This window comes from Aspergillus brasiliensis (genome assembly GCF_001889945.1).
Source record: "Aspergillus brasiliensis CBS 101740 unplaced genomic scaffold ASPBRscaffold_18, whole genome shotgun sequence".
Taxonomy (NCBI): Eukaryota; Fungi; Ascomycota; class Eurotiomycetes; order Eurotiales; family Aspergillaceae; genus Aspergillus; species Aspergillus brasiliensis.
The window spans coordinates 260,645-275,421 of NW_027137459.1; the positions used below are offsets into that span (position 1 = coordinate 260,645).

A 14,777-nucleotide genomic window follows, 5' to 3' on the forward strand; every position below is an offset into this window, starting at 1 on the left:
GGGACAAGCCAAACCGCGGAATCGTCACAGAAACTCCCGCTGCTTCTTTTCATTGTCAGGAGTGCTCTAGGTACCTTTTTGGATTCTCCTCAACGGCCTGAGTTACTCCACGGGCGTCTGCTCTAGAATAACCGTCCTGTTTTGGAACCATGGCCCCCAAGAAAAAGAACGACGCCCGTGGAGGAGCCCCCAAACCGGGGACCAAACAAGCCAAAGCCGCCGCCGAACGATCGGCGGAGACAGCAAAGAAAGCGCAGGCTTCCACGGAGGAGCCTAAGAAACCCTCCGTGAAGGAGGTCATTGGAGGCGCATCATGGACCGGCAAACTACCGGTCAATATGCTCGCGGAGCATTGTCAGAAGCAGAAATGGGAGAAGCCTGAGTATACAATGGTATGGTCGATGGTGGCCCATCTTCGTTTGGTTCACTACTCAATGTGTCGCGGGCTCATTATGCTGACAATATCATCGCATTGCAGATGAAAGCCTCAGAAGGCTTTGTTTCCGCCGTTATTCTGAAGCGTGTCGATCCTAAGACTCGAGAAACTGTCGTCCTTCCTCCTATGAAACCCCCTCCGTCCCACAAGCACCTCGCCGCGCAACCCACAGCATTAGAGGCGCGCCATTTCGCCGCCGCTTATGCACTATTTCGAGTCTGCAACATGAAGAACCTGCATATGATGCTTCCGCCTACCTATAAGAAGCTCTGGAAAGAGGACTTTACGGAGATCAAAACGGCAGATACCAAGGGAGGGAAAGGATGGATGTACGAGGCAGATCCGTTCCTTGCCAAGCAGGAGCGCGAAAGTGCAGCTGCAGACTTAGAAAAGAAGCGGAAAGAGCGCGAGAAGGCACAGGCGAAGGAGGCAGAGAAGACGGTTGAATTGGGACTGGGCTCTAGCGGTGATAACAGAAGCAAGAAAATCTGGTCGCAAGCACCAAAGGTCGATCTTGGGGGTAAGGTGCGCCGTGAGATTGAGGGTATTCTGCGTCAGCATGCCATTTGGAACCCTTATAATGTGGAGATACCAGAAAAGGAGCGCAAATCTATTGTCGAAGAGCTTACTCAATTGGGCTTCCGGCGCAGCCACGTTGAGGAGGCGACAAGCACATGCAAGGACCGGGAGGAGGTCCTGGAGTGGCTTCTTATCTACGTTCCGGAGGATGATCTCCCTCGTTGGTGTTTGCCTGAAGGGTACTCCGCCGGTGTGAGCCTTGCCAGCGATGATCTTGCAAGGGAGGCCAAAATCAAACGGCTTGCCTCCATCGGCTACCCTGCTGACCTGTGCTCACGAACCCTGGATAGCAAGAAGGGCGATGAACTTGCGGCAGCAGAGTTCCTTCAGAGCACACTGGTGCACGGGTCAAGTGCTACTGTCAACTCTTCGCCCTCTGCGGAAGAGGATATGTGGGCAGAGGAGCAAGAGACACTGGAGGCTATTTTCGGAGAAAGGTACAAGCGAATCTCGCCTAAAGTCTGCGAAATCAAGAGTGAAGGGTCAGACTTGCCGGAATCTTTGACATTCCGTTTTCAAAAGCCTTCTACGCATTATCCTTCAACTGTCCCGGTTATCTCTATTCTAGCCAAGGGCATTCCAGCGTACATACGACTAAGTGCTATACGCCAGGTGGTACAGTACTCCGAGGAGAACTTCTCGGGTGAGCCCATGATATTCAATATCCTGGACTGGCTGGAGGTTCATCTGCCGGAAGTTATGGAGAATCCAGGGCGCCTGCGGGATATCTCAACAGTCTCTGCTTCTCCAACTGCTACGGGGTCTGTCTCTCAACTCCCTGTTCGCCAATCACGCAAGAAGGGCAGAGACGTGAACTGGCAGCCGGACTCTCCGCAAAGCGTTTCAATGAGAGAAGCCTGGGAAGCGAAGCAAGCAACCAAGGCACAACAGGAGATGAATCGCAAACGGCAAGCTCTTCCCGCCTGGAACACACAGGACGCTATCATTCAGGCCGTGAACCAACATCAGGTTACAATCATCTCCGGTGAAACCGGTAGTGGAAAGAGTACACAGTCCGTCCAATTCCTGCTCGATGACCTGATCAAGCGAGGCCTTGGCGGTGTCGCCAACATCATCTGTACCCAGCCTCGCAGAATTTCTGCCTTGGGTCTGGCAGATCGCGTATCCGATGAGCGATGTGCGTCGGTTGGTGACGAGGTTGGATACATCATCCGAGGCGAGTCGAAGGCCAAGGCAGGCACAACGAAGATCACCTTCGTTACAACTGGTGTTCTGCTCCGTCGCATGCAATCTGGCAGTGGCCCGGACGGCAACGTCGCAAGTTCGCTCGCAGATGTCACCCACGTCGTGGTGGATGAGGTGCACGAACGGAGTCTCGACACTGATTTCCTTCTCGCACTGTTGAGAGACGTCCTCCGCTATCGGAAAGACATCAAAGTCATCCTCATGAGTGCCACTCTAGACGCTGATATCTTCATGAACTACTTTGGCGGTAACAAGTCCGTTGGGTTTGTTAATATCCCAGGACGGACCTTCCCCGTGCAAGATAACTACCTGGACGATATCATCCGCGACACCGGGTTCTGCCCTGAGCTCTCAGAGCGGGACTATGAGGAAGAGTATGCTGTATCATCTGCCCAGGCCGACGAGTCCCTTGGCAAGGCCCTCCGCAGTCTCGGAATGGGCATCAACTACGAATTGATCGCTTCCACAGTTCAATACATAGACGCCCAGTTAGGCGACCAGCCAGGAGGCATCTTAATCTTCCTTCCGGGAACAATGGAGATTGAAAGATGTCTGAACGCTGTGAAGAGGATACCCAATGCTCATCCACTCCCCCTTCACGCGTCTCTCCTGCCAGCTGAACAACGACGTGTCTTCCTCAGCCCTCCCAAAGGCAAGCGCAAGGTCATCGCCGCGACCAACGTCGCCGAAACCTCCATCACAATCGAGGATATCGTAGCCGTCATCGATACCGGCCGAGTCAAGGAGACGAGTTACGACCCCCGAGACAACATTGTCCGACTGCAAGAAGTATGGGCATCTCAGGCAGCCTGCAAGCAACGACGTGGTCGAGCCGGTCGTGTCCAAGCCGGTACATGCTACAAGCTATACACACGCAAAGCAGAGGCGAACATGGCACAACGTCCAGACCCTGAGATCCGCCGAGTCCCCCTAGAACAACTCTGTCTATCCGTCAAAGCCATGCAGGGCATCAACGACGTCGCCACCTTCCTAGCCAACACCATCACCCCCCCAGAAAGCACCGCCGTCGAGGGAGCCCTCGACTTCCTACACCGTGTCGGCGCTCTCGATCACGACAAACTAACCGCTCTGGGCCGCTACCTCTCCATGATCCCAGCCGATCTCCGCTGCGCAAAGCTCATGGTCTACGGCTCCATCTTCGGCTGCATCGACGCCTGCGTCACCATCTCCGCCATCCTCACCGTCAAGAGCCCCTTCGTCTCTCCACGCGAGAAACGCGAAGAAGCCAACGCCGCAAAAGCCGCCTTCTCTAAAGGCGCCGACGGCGACCTTCTCACTGACCTCGTCGCCTACCAACAATGGACCGACCGCGCCAACGCCCAAGGCTACTGGCAAACCCAATCCTGGTGCTCCGCCAACTTCCTCTCCCACCAAACCCTCCGCGACATCTCCTCCAACAAATCCCAACTCCTAACCTCCCTCAAAGACGCCGGCCTCCTCCCAGTCGACTACTCTTCCTCCGACTCATCCTCCCGCTGGAACCGCAACGCAAACAACAAACCCCTCCTCCGCGCCCTAATCGCAGGCGCCTTCCAGCCCCAAATCGCACAGATCTCCTTCCCGGACAAGAAATTCGCCAGCTCTGTGACAGGTACCGTAGAAATCGACCCAGATGCACGAACAATCAAATACTTCAACCAGGAGAACGGCCGCGTCTTCATCCATCCTTCTTCTGGCCTTTTCTCGGCCCAATCGTACCCCAGCGGATCGGCATATCTCAGCTACTTTACCAAGATGGCCACGAGTAAGGTGTTCATTCGTGATTTGACACGTAAGTCAACTCCCTCCCTCCCTCACCATCCTACTCTACATATATAAAAATACCCATCAAACAATTACCGAGAGAAAAAGTATACTAATTGATGAATTGGTATATATAGCATTCAACGCCTACTCCCTCCTCCTTTTCTGCGGCTCCATCGACCTCGACACCGCCGGCCGCGGCCTAATCGTCGATGGATGGCTACGGCTGCGCGGATGGGCTCGGATCGGTGTTTTGGTTTCGAGGTTGCGGATGATGCTGGATGAGATTATTGCGATGAGGATTGATCAGCCTAATGGCGGTGGGGATGTTGCTCGTGTTCAGACTGCGGATAAGGTGGTTGAGGTCGTGAAGAGGTTGATTGAGTTTAATGGGTTGGATCAGTAAGATTTTTGGGTGGCCTGATCTGATATCTATGATTTGGTCAATGACTCTTTTGGGGTATAGAAGCTTATAGTAAGTAGTAGAGGCTAGAAAAGAGGTAGAGATGATGCTAAAATTAGATGTGGGAGGAAATATCATGACGAATTCGCTGTTTATGGGTGAATCTGACCTGGCTAAATGGCTTGGGATCCTAAATACTCCTACGATGCGAAGTCTCCTGAAGCTGGAGCTAAAGAGATAGATCCAATGGCATTAACTTCTGCGTCATAAACCTGGATAATAATCCACAGAACGATGCATACGGTAATAGACGAACGGTAAACGTCATTTCCAACGAAACAAAGGAAATCAGAGGGCAATGGATTATAGCGATGCTCAGGCGAGCTCGCCGTTCGTCGTGAAAATCCCGTGAATAGCAGCAATCTGCGGGGAGCGTGAGATAGGTCGTGATAGTCGAGAAAAGTGAGAGGAACACAAGGGCATAACGACATAGGAGAGAAATGAAGAAAATGTAAAGGAGGGATTGTAAGAAATGACAAGCCATCGACCCATTAACTCCCGAACCCGGATTGCTTGCATGATTTCGATCGTCGTGCAAATCATTAAATGAGAAGAAAAAAGAGAAATAAGGTAAAAAGAAGAAACAAAAACTCCATCTCCCTGACATCCGATTTCCATTCACGGCATCGGCTTTTCTTGCATGGTCTACATCTTGCATGCACGGCCATAGACGTCACATGTCTTGGTATCATAAAAAAGGTAAATGAGAGTGTGAGGAACCTGATCCTGGGGAATTGGCGACGTGAGTTTCTGCGCACACTCACGTCTCTTATTTTCAAATATTAGCAGCTTTCACAAACAGACACGGTTGCAGGGCATTGTAGCCAGTAAACCCTGGGCCCCTGCGCCATGTCAGATATTTTCATGCTCTATATGCAGAGGTAAACGACGACTCTGTAATGAGTTTTCTTCTGTTTTGGTAGCGGTTAGAAGAGGTTGAGGATGTTAAGGCGAGAGTGACAACGATGAGCGGCTATACGCGCTTCCAGTAGTGCGCTGATTCAACCGATGCGTTGCGGTCGGAATAAGAGCTCTCTCTAGCCTGCTCCGGGATAATAAATCCCTTTCTCATTTCGTTCTCGACGAACAAAGAAGCGCGCTTGTAGCGTTTGTCAGAGAATTTTTCGTAGATAGAGCCATGGTGCTTGCGGGGATTCTCGCAACATTCCACCATGAGGGAAATGAGTGGCAGAAGCTGCGTGTAAGTGTATCCGGCATAGTGGGCGTGGGCGGGAGTCTGTAAACATGTTAGAAACGACTTCTCTTAAGTTCCGGCAGGCCAAGAAACATACCCAGGTTCCCTTCCGCAGCATGAGCCTAGCCAGGCAGTGAGCGCCAGCGGCGACGAAGCTCGCGGGACTTCCGACAAAACGCTCATCCATGACGGTGATCTCCAGGAAGTACTTGGCAAGAGTTCGCGTCTCCAAGTCGTAGTCGTCGGCTTTGCTGATCCTCCGCAGGAAACTCATCGGGCCAGGCCACCCCAGCTCGAACTGCAACATACTCAACATGAATCGTTCGGCCTTGAGGATCTCATCCATCTTATAGCCTCCATCTACCATGTAGACGATCTCCTGCACAGACGGGCAGTTGATCTCCTCATACTTGGCAGCGATAAAGATGGCCGTGGCACCCACGAGCTGAAGTTTGCCAAGTGACACGATCTTGCAAGAAAGAAAGCGGTCGATGTAGTTGACGCACAGAAAAAGGGTCTCGGGAAGCAAAGAGAACCGATAGTGGACCTGCACAACCCAGTCCATGAGCACAGACCGCATTGACCATTGAATTTCCGCTTGGTTATCCATATAGTGAGCGTTGGGGAGCATCTTGATCTATAGGCAATGTAAGCAGTTGACTCGGTAGGTTTGGGTCTTTCAATTCCCAGAACGCACCTCCTGTTCTCTCATGTATTCGAAGATCTCCTCGCTATACTCAGCAACCATGCTTGTGTCGTACCATTCATCTTCAATGTCTTCCTCAGTCCGTGTGGCCTCCACGACCTGCTCGGCGAGAGCTAGTTCGCGTCGCACTTGCTGGGTGAATTTTGGGAACAGCACGGTGGTGGCTCCCCCAGTGGTATTGTCGCCGCGAGAGCGGTAGGAGCGAGCAGTGATATACCCATCTTCCTCCTCGTGCTCGTCCTCTTCATCCCAATCTTCTGGCTCCGACTGTGCCGGTGCGTGCGAAGTTGAGGCAGAGTCACGATGAGCCTTGGCGACGCGGTTTGGTTCAGGGACCTCCGGCGCAGCGGGAAGCTCGCGGGGCTTGGAATCCTCGCTATGATCCTGGACCTTGCAGTGATCATCGTCAACCTCCAGTAAAGCTTTTTCTGCCTCATCAACTTCAGAGTCCACAATAGAATTATCATCGGCGTTTTCCAGGACCGGCTTCGATTCTTCGTGTGTAGCTTCCTCCTTCGTAGTGGTCCGCTTCGCAGCTGCGGACGCCTGGGCAATGGATGACTTATTGTCCCCTTCGTCTAGTTCGGTGTTGGTTTCCTTGGATGTAATTTCGCATTTGTTATTCGATGATTCCGACGCGTCTTTGAATACTGTAGCCCGCTTGCTTAAGATCTTTCTGGCATTTGCAGTTTGCTGCTGCATGGCGATCTGCTTGGAAGGCTCGATGGGTTTGGCGTTGGAAACGTTATTCAAGAGGCCTTTCATGCCAGCCATTGACATGGGCCGCTGAGCTGGCTGCGCCAGGGCGCTGGGCTTCTTCTCGACGATCAACGCCGCCTTCTCTGCCCCTTTGGTCTGCTTCTTGCCCGCCAGAGAAATATCATCGCGACCAGCATGAATGGGTTTGGCAGTGTTGCTGACATCGCCAAAAGCAGCCCGCTTGGCCGCATTTTTGTTAGCGCCATTGTGGAACATGGTGGACAAGGCAGGCGTGGATTTGTTTTTCTGGGTAAGGGTCTTGTTGGCCGCGAGAGGGAAGGGGGCGTTCTCGTCACCACGGACGCGAATTCTCTGGGGCTAATGGCATAAATCTCGTCAGCTCAGGGTGATTAACTATGGCGCGACATTGGTGAAGGGTAATTCGGAGGCTAAGCCCTCGCTGCGCGTGCAGCATCGTGAACATGCATGCCATGTTTATAAGCCGATTGGGCGGCTGACAGGCAGGAAGAACATGCAAAGAAAGACGACGTACCTTTGCATCCATCTTGGATGAATAGAGGCGAAAGTGAAGCCTCCAGGACCGTGTTTTGAGAACTTGGGGAAGGGTGGGTGGTTGTTTACTTCTCTGCGCCCTGCGCAGGAGTTGGTCGTCGCAGCTAAAGTTATACTAAAAATGCGACCCCAAACAAACACAAGACCGCGCCAAGGGCTCGAGCGATAGCGCCAGTTGAGCAGAGTTTGAGTGTTAAGATTGGCTGCCACGCGATTGAGGAGGTTGGTTGAAAGACGGACGACTAACACCGATACATTGACAAAAAAACAGGGCGTCCAGCAACGAAGAAAGGGCAGGACAAACACAATGCTGGGTTGACTTTGGTTCTCAAGGGCAACCACCAGCATTGCCCGAAACGGTCACTTCCTTACTTGGTTACCGTCAACAACACCCGCGCTAGTCCGCTTCGGGGGTTGCTATGGCATGCTTAGGTCAGCTGCTGTTTGCGCTGTTTGCTTGCTCTCAGAGCGGGTGACATCATCTAACGCGTCTTCCCACCAGCACATCAATTGCTTTACTGACCATCTTTCCCTGCATAACCTAGCTATAGCCGGTGATAAAAAAGCACTTTATATCGCAGACTAACTTGCGATTCCATAACACAAGCTTTATCTGCTATTACTTACGGTTGTGGTGGATAATGATCGTGAATGTTCCGCGGGTCGTTAACGCGCCCGGCCACACGAAGCTGGCCTTCACCGAACGCGAGCTCACGTGATTCAGAACGGGCGGGTGGGCTGCCATCTTCTCTCCGGGAGTTGACGCTTGAAGCGGAGGTTGGAGAAACCGGAATGTTGAACTCAGCTTGCGACCAAACCTCAGGGCTATTATACAGGGTCTCCGAGCGCATTATTTACCAGGGTCACCAGTGTCGCATGGCAGGGCATCGATTGTCTTTGAGCGAAACGTCTCGACCAGGATGGAATCGATGGGCCATTCGGGTCGAGAATCCAGCAGGAATCTGGTAATGCCAATGATGACGGGCCATGATAATCGCAATCCCGTCAATGACTTGAGGAATCCATGTTTCCTGTAGGCTTACAGTTTGCATCTTGGGCCTGGCTTTTTGCGAATTTTTAACTGGCACTTACTTTGGACTGATCTCTGGGTCCCGTTTACACCCGTGCAAAATGCCAACCTCGCCAGGAAGCCACCAGTTTCCCCCCATTGTGGGACGCGGATCCGGCGGTACCTATCATGAGGCGGCGGGATTCATCAGAGCGGGTTTGTCGATGGTCGTGTGCGAAAAAGTCCGACCTCCACCGGATTTGCCATCAGTGGATACGCCAGTATTCGTGGAAGTCGTTATGCGATGATCGCAAATTCGCTCTGATTGATCCTCTGGTTCATTGCGCATTGGAAAGAAAGAGGAGAGGATGGAAGGATAAACACTGGGATTGCTGGCGACCAGCCGACATTTGAGGTGTCGCGGCCAGCCGAACGGTGAAGGCGGACTATTGAAGATACGCAAAGTTTCGGTGTGTGTTTTGTCTGGCGGCTGACCAACAACAATAGCAAAGCCAGTTAGTTAGTTTAACACAATTGGCAAAATTATGATGACTATTGAAGCACCGGCCGGGTTGGTTATTGACTCTGGAGCAGGCCCCGCTTTGAGTGCCTCAATAAGGAACACTACAAACTTTACAATTGGAGTGATCGCACGAGACAGAGACAAGATTGTGTTTAGTTTAACACAGGATTTACTACATTGACAACTACAGGTGAAAGAACGACAGAGCCTACTTCTTGCCGTAGATACATATATATATTCCCATCATTGTGATATTCATTGAGCTTCTCTGCGGAATGCAATCCTTCTAGTAGTATTCCCCCCCCCCCAACCCGGCTAACGGCATTGTTGCGCCAGTTGGTTGCTCTCAGTACTATCGACCATCACCCATTCTCATTCGATCGCTTGGGGCCAGAATATAATTGTGTAGAGAAGCCCAGTGCAACGCGCAAGACGTTGTCAAACAGCGGATTGGCAGTTAAGGAACCCTCCGAGGTTTTAGTTCACAGGCCGCTGCGAAGTTGCACTGGACCTTGCAGACATGGGAATGGCCGGCCTGGCAGATGCGCTTTAGGGACCCGCGGGACAGGAAGCCAAATGACTGTCCGTCAAATTGGAGGTGCTTGGATGAAGAGAGAGAGAGAGAGAAAGAGAGAGAGTATCTCGCTGTCAATCAGTCTGGTCGCAACTTAAGAATGCAATCTTGTGCCAGCCCGAAAGTGGTGCACGAACGACGGGGAATCCTTAGCATCCTTACGTAGCCCACCGTTTTCCGAGGAGGGGTAAAAGGACGAGTCTGGACAGGCGCAGATCATGAAACGAGGCAACAATTGGGCGTTGCTGCTCATCGGCTTGTTGGCTTTCGGTCGTTGCAGCGCCCTGGCCCAATTAATCTCAATCTTCTTGTCTCCATCCCCCGGTAGCGATGGTTGGTGTGGTTGGATTGCCCTCCCCTCAATTGTTCAATGCATGCTGTTCCGTTGTTTCCTTTCCCTTTTCTTTTTTTCTTTTTCTTTAGTTATGACCTGGTTGTTTCTCCGGGATTCTGCGCTGTCGATACTAGAATACCACTAACTAGTCTGCAATACCGTCGATGGAAGATGAGCCTGAGGAGCCTGAGGCCAAGAAGAACATTTGCGCCGTAGGAGATTTCCTTCTCCCCAGCTTGGGGATTCGGGGCATCGATCGCCCTTCAAGCCGGTTATCTAAACCATGCATGTCTTACGCCCCGCGAGTAATGAATGGGAGCATTGAACATGGTAGGAACCTTGCGCGACCAGCTTGAGGGAATTGGTCGCTGCGAGAGGGGGCACAAGTTCTGTCCGGAGACAGTTGGTCGGTCACCTTTAATTGCGTCTTTTGCCCACCACGTAGTTTAGGAAAAGGGAACCTTAATTCCAGGATACATTCTTCGGATCTTTTCGCTCTATCTTTGGACTGTGATGATTACTTTCCTTTTCATGTATTTGCTACGGCCAATTTCTATCACCACTTCTCTGTAAATCCACCCTCTGCGAGGAGTTAAACCCGAAATGGGGGAACCGACATGAAGAAAGCGTCCATCACTCGCTCTCCGCAGCCGGGATGTGATCGGGGGTGTCATTCGACGTGGCCGCGCTGAGGATGTGCCAGCCAACCTTGACCCTACGCCACTCCGCTTCATCTGGTCGACCGTCTCTTCCGTTGGGTGCACAAAGAATTAGACAGTAGCAGTAATAAGAATAATCATCATCATCATCATTCTCTTTCCGTGTTTCTGTAATGTCCGCAGATTGGTGGTTCAAAAAGTACTTTGCACCTTGTTCTGTGGTCGCAGATCGACGATGTCGCCCGTCGTTTGCGCCAACACCCGGCCGATACTCCAGAAACCAAAAGCACTTTGTAACCGTCCCTTCACCCCATTACAGACATTGTTTTGGAATAAAAGTTACAGCAATATAAAACTGTAGTTTTAGCGATTCATCTGTCAAGTACTTTGTTTGTGAATTTCTTCCTGGAGACCTCCAAGGCAGAGTCGCCGATCTCGTAGATCCAGCTAGAAGCCGGTCCGTTCGGACGCAATGCGATTTAGGATTTTGCGATGAAAGAAAGCAACGCGCAAATAAGAAAAAGGGCTAGATGAAGAATATAGGGAATCAATTCGCATCTGAAAGGGAGTCGGGGGTGTCTGTGGGGGGAAAAGGGTGCATTCAAGAGGATGGATTGTCACCGACCCAGGCCACCTTCTGCTCGCTTTGGGTGAAACCACATCCATCCATCCATCCAGCGCCCACTCCCTCTTCCTCTCTCTTCCTCTCTCCTCAACCTTCTCTTCGACCCAACCCGACCTCTTCTCGCCCATTCTCTCTACCATTTCCCTTCGATTTTTTGGTGCATATCTATCAGGTAGGTTCCTGTCCATCATTCAGAATGACTTTGATCTTCCTTTGCACTCGCTCTCCCCCTTCCCTGGCCTTTTGGTTCTCCTGACTCGCTTCGGCTCTGCGTGATGCCACCGCTGACATACCCAAGCGCTTGGTAGAACGACTCACCTCCCACGGCCCACCCCTCTTCCTACACCCTCAACCACCATCGCTATCCTTCCTTTCTCATCTTGTCGGATCCGCTACTCGGGTGCGACTCCAGACAAATAGGTTTGATTTCCCATCGGTACGTCTTTGATGCTCTCCACCGTCTTCCGAGTGTTTCGGGTCGTTTGTCCTCCCAATCTGCCATCCATCAGGATTCGACAGGGGAGGTCTCGGCGTCATCGAATAGACTTGGATTCTCTTCCCTAGACATCCTCCTTTCTCATTGACATCTTTTGCATCACATCGTGCTGACTTTGGTGGTGGTGGCTGTCCAGCTTTTCGACCGTCTTTTTCTTTGCCTTTCCCGTCGCTCTCGGCTCTTGCGACTGAGGTGCCGTCGTCCTCCCACCGATTACCCTCTTGAGTCGCCATCCAACATATCCATAAAATCTGTCGCGGGTAGTCCATCTATCAACTGAACCCCTCTGGTTTCTCTGTTGTGGTAGGTTTGGATGGAATTTGCCCATACCCTCCTATTCCCCGTCTCTGCCTGTTTCTCTCCTACTCCTCCCCCCCACCCTCTTCCTCTCCTACTCGCCCGGACCGCTCTTCACACTCGAATTCGAACACCCGATTGATTCATACATCGATGTAGTAGCAGTGTGGTAGTACCTCCTTTCAGACTCTCCCACCATGCAGGCTGTCCACTACGAACAGCATGCTGCCCCTGGGGAGTCGCCTGCCTACACCGACCATCGTGCGCCGCCTCAGGAACCCTCCCCCCGGAGCTCGGTTCCTAAGAACGTCGCCTTTGAGCTACTTCTCGATGAGAACTCCAAGGTTCGGGCCCGCATACCTATGCGGGTACAGATCTACCCTCATGACACAACGGATTCCATTGTGACTACGGTTAAGAATTTTTACGGTATCTACGATGGTGCTGCGAGCGGTGTCAGCTTCGAAGATGAGCAAGGTATCACCCTCATTGCCAGGTATGAGAATCTACGGAACAACATGACTGTTTATGTGCGGGTTATCCCCGTCCAGGCCTACACAGAGGGCTACGGCGATCGCTTTTATGGCCACCTTCCAGCCGAGGCCCGCAAGCGTCCCAGCTTAGGGGAGCCCTTCCAGATGCCGCCGGCAATGGCGCCGGCGCAGGTCTTGGAACACGGCCAACCACCTTCTCGGCCGGCGTCGCGCCTGGCTCGGAAACGCAGTATATCCCCGTCTGGTCGCAGCCGTCGTAGCGCATCCCAGAACAAGCAGTCATCTCGGGTAGGCAACAAGAGCAGAGGCTCGAGCACTCATGGTAGCTTCCACGAGGAGGGTACCCCTGGTTATAGCGATAGCGAAGGTGGCTATTCTGGGACGAAGAAGTCCCGAACCGAGCAGTTTGGCAGCTCAGATATCAGCATGGAAAACATTCTTCAAGATGGCCGCCGGAAACGGCCCAAGTTTGAAAGTTCGGTTCGTGGCGGGCATCATTTCTTTCGCCCTTTGTTGATCCAACATCTGCTAACGCTATCTCTTTGTCTCCCATCCAGGAATTGCCTTTGTTTGTCCCTCCCCAGGTCCCGCTCACGACCTCCACGTCGTCGATCTCGCCCCAACGCCGGTCAATCGGTCAGGAAGGGGCCATCTCACCTTTCGCACGCCCCACCCAGCGCCCTTACAACCAACAAACATTGCCGTCTCCACAGAGCTATGGATACAATGAGCAGATCTATAGTGTCAACCCGGTGCGCAATCCGGTGTATGCCACCCCTGTGGTTCCTGAGCATGGCCACCGGCTGCGCGACCGAACTACTACCCAGTCCTCTGGTGGGCAGTATAGCAACCAGGCTGGTCGGGGCGGCGGCCCGGGCATCCTCCCCACTCCTGACCCTACCATTGCCAGCTGCATTTCCGACGAGGATGTTGCTATGCAATTGATTCGTCTGGGAGACGCATCCAATTTCTCGCATGGCCGTACTTCTGCCTCCACGCTTGATGATGCCTTCAGCGGTGCCGCTGATGCTGCATCCTCAACGGGTGCGACCAGCGATGGTGAGGACTACAGCGACGATGACGATGATCTGCCCGCTCGGTCCAAGCAGCGGCTCGACTCCAGCCCCATGCTCCCGCCCGGTGCCACCAAGCGCACACACAAGCATCTGGATGACATCCTTCCCAGCTTTGACAGTTCTGATGGAAGCTACGACGGTTACGATGAGGAATATCAACATGAAGAGTTGAATGACAACGTAGTGAGGCATGATATGGATGAAGACACTCTCTACCGGGACGCTCCCAAGTCCAAGAAGGCTAAGACTCGGCCCGCCCATGCCGTCACCACCACCAAGGCGCGCGGACCCAAGCCAGCACCCGTGCGTCCAAATAAGAGCAGCAAGCCAGCGGCTAATGGGGTTGCTCGTAAAGTCAAGGCGACGTCTACCACGGTGACTCAGAAGACGGCGGTATCCCCCCAGATGATGAGCCCTGTGCCGGTCCGCAAGACGTCGACTTCTTCCGTCAACTTCCAGCACCAGCTCGCCGCCGACGAGGAGGACTTGTCGACCAAGCCGCGTTGCCAGCGATGCCGTAAGAGCAAGAAAGGCTGCGATCGGCAGCGCCCTTGCGGCCGATGCAAGGATGCTGGTATCGGCCTTGATGGGTGCATCAGCGAAGACGAAGGAAACGGTCGCAAAGGCCGCTACGGTCGCCACATGGGGGTCCCAGTCAAGAAAGCTTTCGAACCCACTACGAATGGACTCGAAACGCAATCCATTGTGGCCGCTGTTCCGATGCACACTGCGGCTAGCGTGGATAAGAACAAGAAGCGCAAGCGTTAGTTGGACTCCTTTAGAAAACTGGGGAATGCTGTGCCTTTGCAATGGCTCGAGGCCCCCTCTCTATTTCTTTCTACTTTTTTTCGCCCACACCGGTCGTACCGAACCATCGATGAGCTGCGCCTGGATGGCTGCATTTCTCCTGACATATTACACCTTTTAACATAGACGAATCGACATTCTTCCGTGCATCGTATCCTTCCCCTCCTTAACGAGCTTTTCACGCGGACCGTTGGCTATCATCTTGAAACTCCCCGAATCTTCCCCCCATCACTCCACTGATTTACTTCCTCTCTCCCGAGCC

At 52.7% G+C, this 14,777-nt stretch overlaps 5 protein-coding genes across 5 annotated transcripts; 2 read left to right on the forward strand and 3 right to left on the reverse strand.

Moving 5' to 3' along the window:
* Nucleotides 1-28: 28 nt before the first annotated feature.
* ASPBRDRAFT_162577 (RNA helicase) lies at nt 29-4,590 on the forward strand. Its single transcript, XM_067619504.1, has 3 exons — nt 29-392; nt 479-4,013; nt 4,123-4,590. The coding sequence occupies exons 1-3, from the start codon at nt 150-152 to the stop codon at nt 4,389-4,391; spliced, it is 4,047 nt and encodes a 1,348-aa protein (XP_067474150.1). The 5' UTR covers nt 29-149; the 3' UTR covers nt 4,392-4,590.
* ASPBRDRAFT_355907 (uncharacterized protein) lies at nt 4,321-5,263 on the reverse strand. The gene is made up of 3 exons (XM_067623366.1): nt 4,691-5,263; nt 4,558-4,617; nt 4,321-4,417 (listed from the first exon to the last, which is right to left on the reverse strand). The coding sequence occupies exons 1-3, from the start codon at nt 5,104-5,106 to the stop codon at nt 4,372-4,374; spliced, it is 522 nt and encodes a 173-aa protein (XP_067474151.1). The 5' UTR covers nt 5,107-5,263; the 3' UTR covers nt 4,321-4,371.
* On the reverse strand, nt 5,264-8,024 carry ASPBRDRAFT_355906 (cyclin family protein). Its single transcript, XM_067623365.1, has 4 exons — nt 7,602-8,024; nt 6,341-7,426; nt 5,741-6,280; nt 5,264-5,685 (listed from the first exon to the last, which is right to left on the reverse strand). Exons 1-4 carry the CDS (start codon nt 7,611-7,613, stop codon nt 5,422-5,424), a joined length of 1,902 nt encoding a protein of 633 aa, XP_067474152.1. The 5' UTR covers nt 7,614-8,024; the 3' UTR covers nt 5,264-5,421.
* Nucleotides 8,025-8,244: 220 nt separating this feature from the next.
* Nucleotides 8,245-8,790, reverse strand: ASPBRDRAFT_136922 (uncharacterized protein; the record flags this gene model as incomplete). Its single annotated transcript, XM_067618849.1, has 3 exons — nt 8,245-8,439; nt 8,538-8,652; nt 8,714-8,790. 3 exons carry the CDS (start codon nt 8,788-8,790, stop codon nt 8,245-8,247), a joined length of 387 nt encoding a protein of 128 aa, XP_067474153.1.
* Nucleotides 8,791-12,080: 3,290 nt separating this feature from the next.
* ASPBRDRAFT_48428 (putative C6 finger domain protein) lies at nt 12,081-14,557 on the forward strand. Its single transcript, XM_067626088.1, has 2 exons — nt 12,081-13,112; nt 13,190-14,557. The coding sequence occupies exons 1-2, from the start codon at nt 12,336-12,338 to the stop codon at nt 14,474-14,476; spliced, it is 2,064 nt and encodes a 687-aa protein (XP_067474154.1). The 5' UTR covers nt 12,081-12,335; the 3' UTR covers nt 14,477-14,557.
* Nucleotides 14,558-14,777: the final 220 nt, after the last annotated feature.

Excerpts from the sequence above, each read along its gene's own strand:
- ASPBRDRAFT_162577 (XM_067619504.1), top strand. The coding sequence starts at position 150 with ATGGCCCCCAAGAAAAAGAACGACGCCCGTGGAGGAGCCCCCAAACCG. Across the intron at positions 393-478 it reads AGAAGCCTGAGTATACAATG|ATGAAAGCCTCAGAAGGCTT; the intron begins GTATGGTCGATG and ends ATCGCATTGCAG. Across the intron at positions 4,014-4,122 it reads GTTCATTCGTGATTTGACAC|CATTCAACGCCTACTCCCTC; the intron begins GTAAGTCAACTC and ends TGGTATATATAG.
- ASPBRDRAFT_355906 (XM_067623365.1), bottom strand. Across the intron at positions 6,281-6,340 it reads AATACATGAGAGAACAGGAG|ATCAAGATGCTCCCCAACGC; the intron begins GTGCGTTCTGGG and ends CATTGCCTATAG. Across the intron at positions 5,686-5,740 it reads TGCTGCGGAAGGGAACCTGG|ACTCCCGCCCACGCCCACTA; the intron begins GTATGTTTCTTG and ends ACATGTTTACAG.
- ASPBRDRAFT_355907 (XM_067623366.1), bottom strand. The coding sequence starts at position 5,106 with ATGCAAGATGTAGACCATGCAAGAAAAGCCGATGCCGTGAATGGAAAT. Across the intron at positions 4,618-4,690 it reads TTTACCGTTCGTCTATTACC|CTCCAGCTTCAGGAGACTTC; the intron begins GTATGCATCGTT and ends CTATCTCTTTAG. Across the intron at positions 4,418-4,557 it reads ATCCCAAGCCATTTAGCCAG|ATATCAGATCAGGCCACCCA; the intron begins GTCAGATTCACC and ends ACCAAATCATAG.
- ASPBRDRAFT_48428 (XM_067626088.1), top strand. The coding sequence starts at position 12,336 with ATGCAGGCTGTCCACTACGAACAGCATGCTGCCCCTGGGGAGTCGCCT. Across the intron at positions 13,113-13,189 it reads GGCCCAAGTTTGAAAGTTCG|GAATTGCCTTTGTTTGTCCC; the intron begins GTTCGTGGCGGG and ends TCTCCCATCCAG.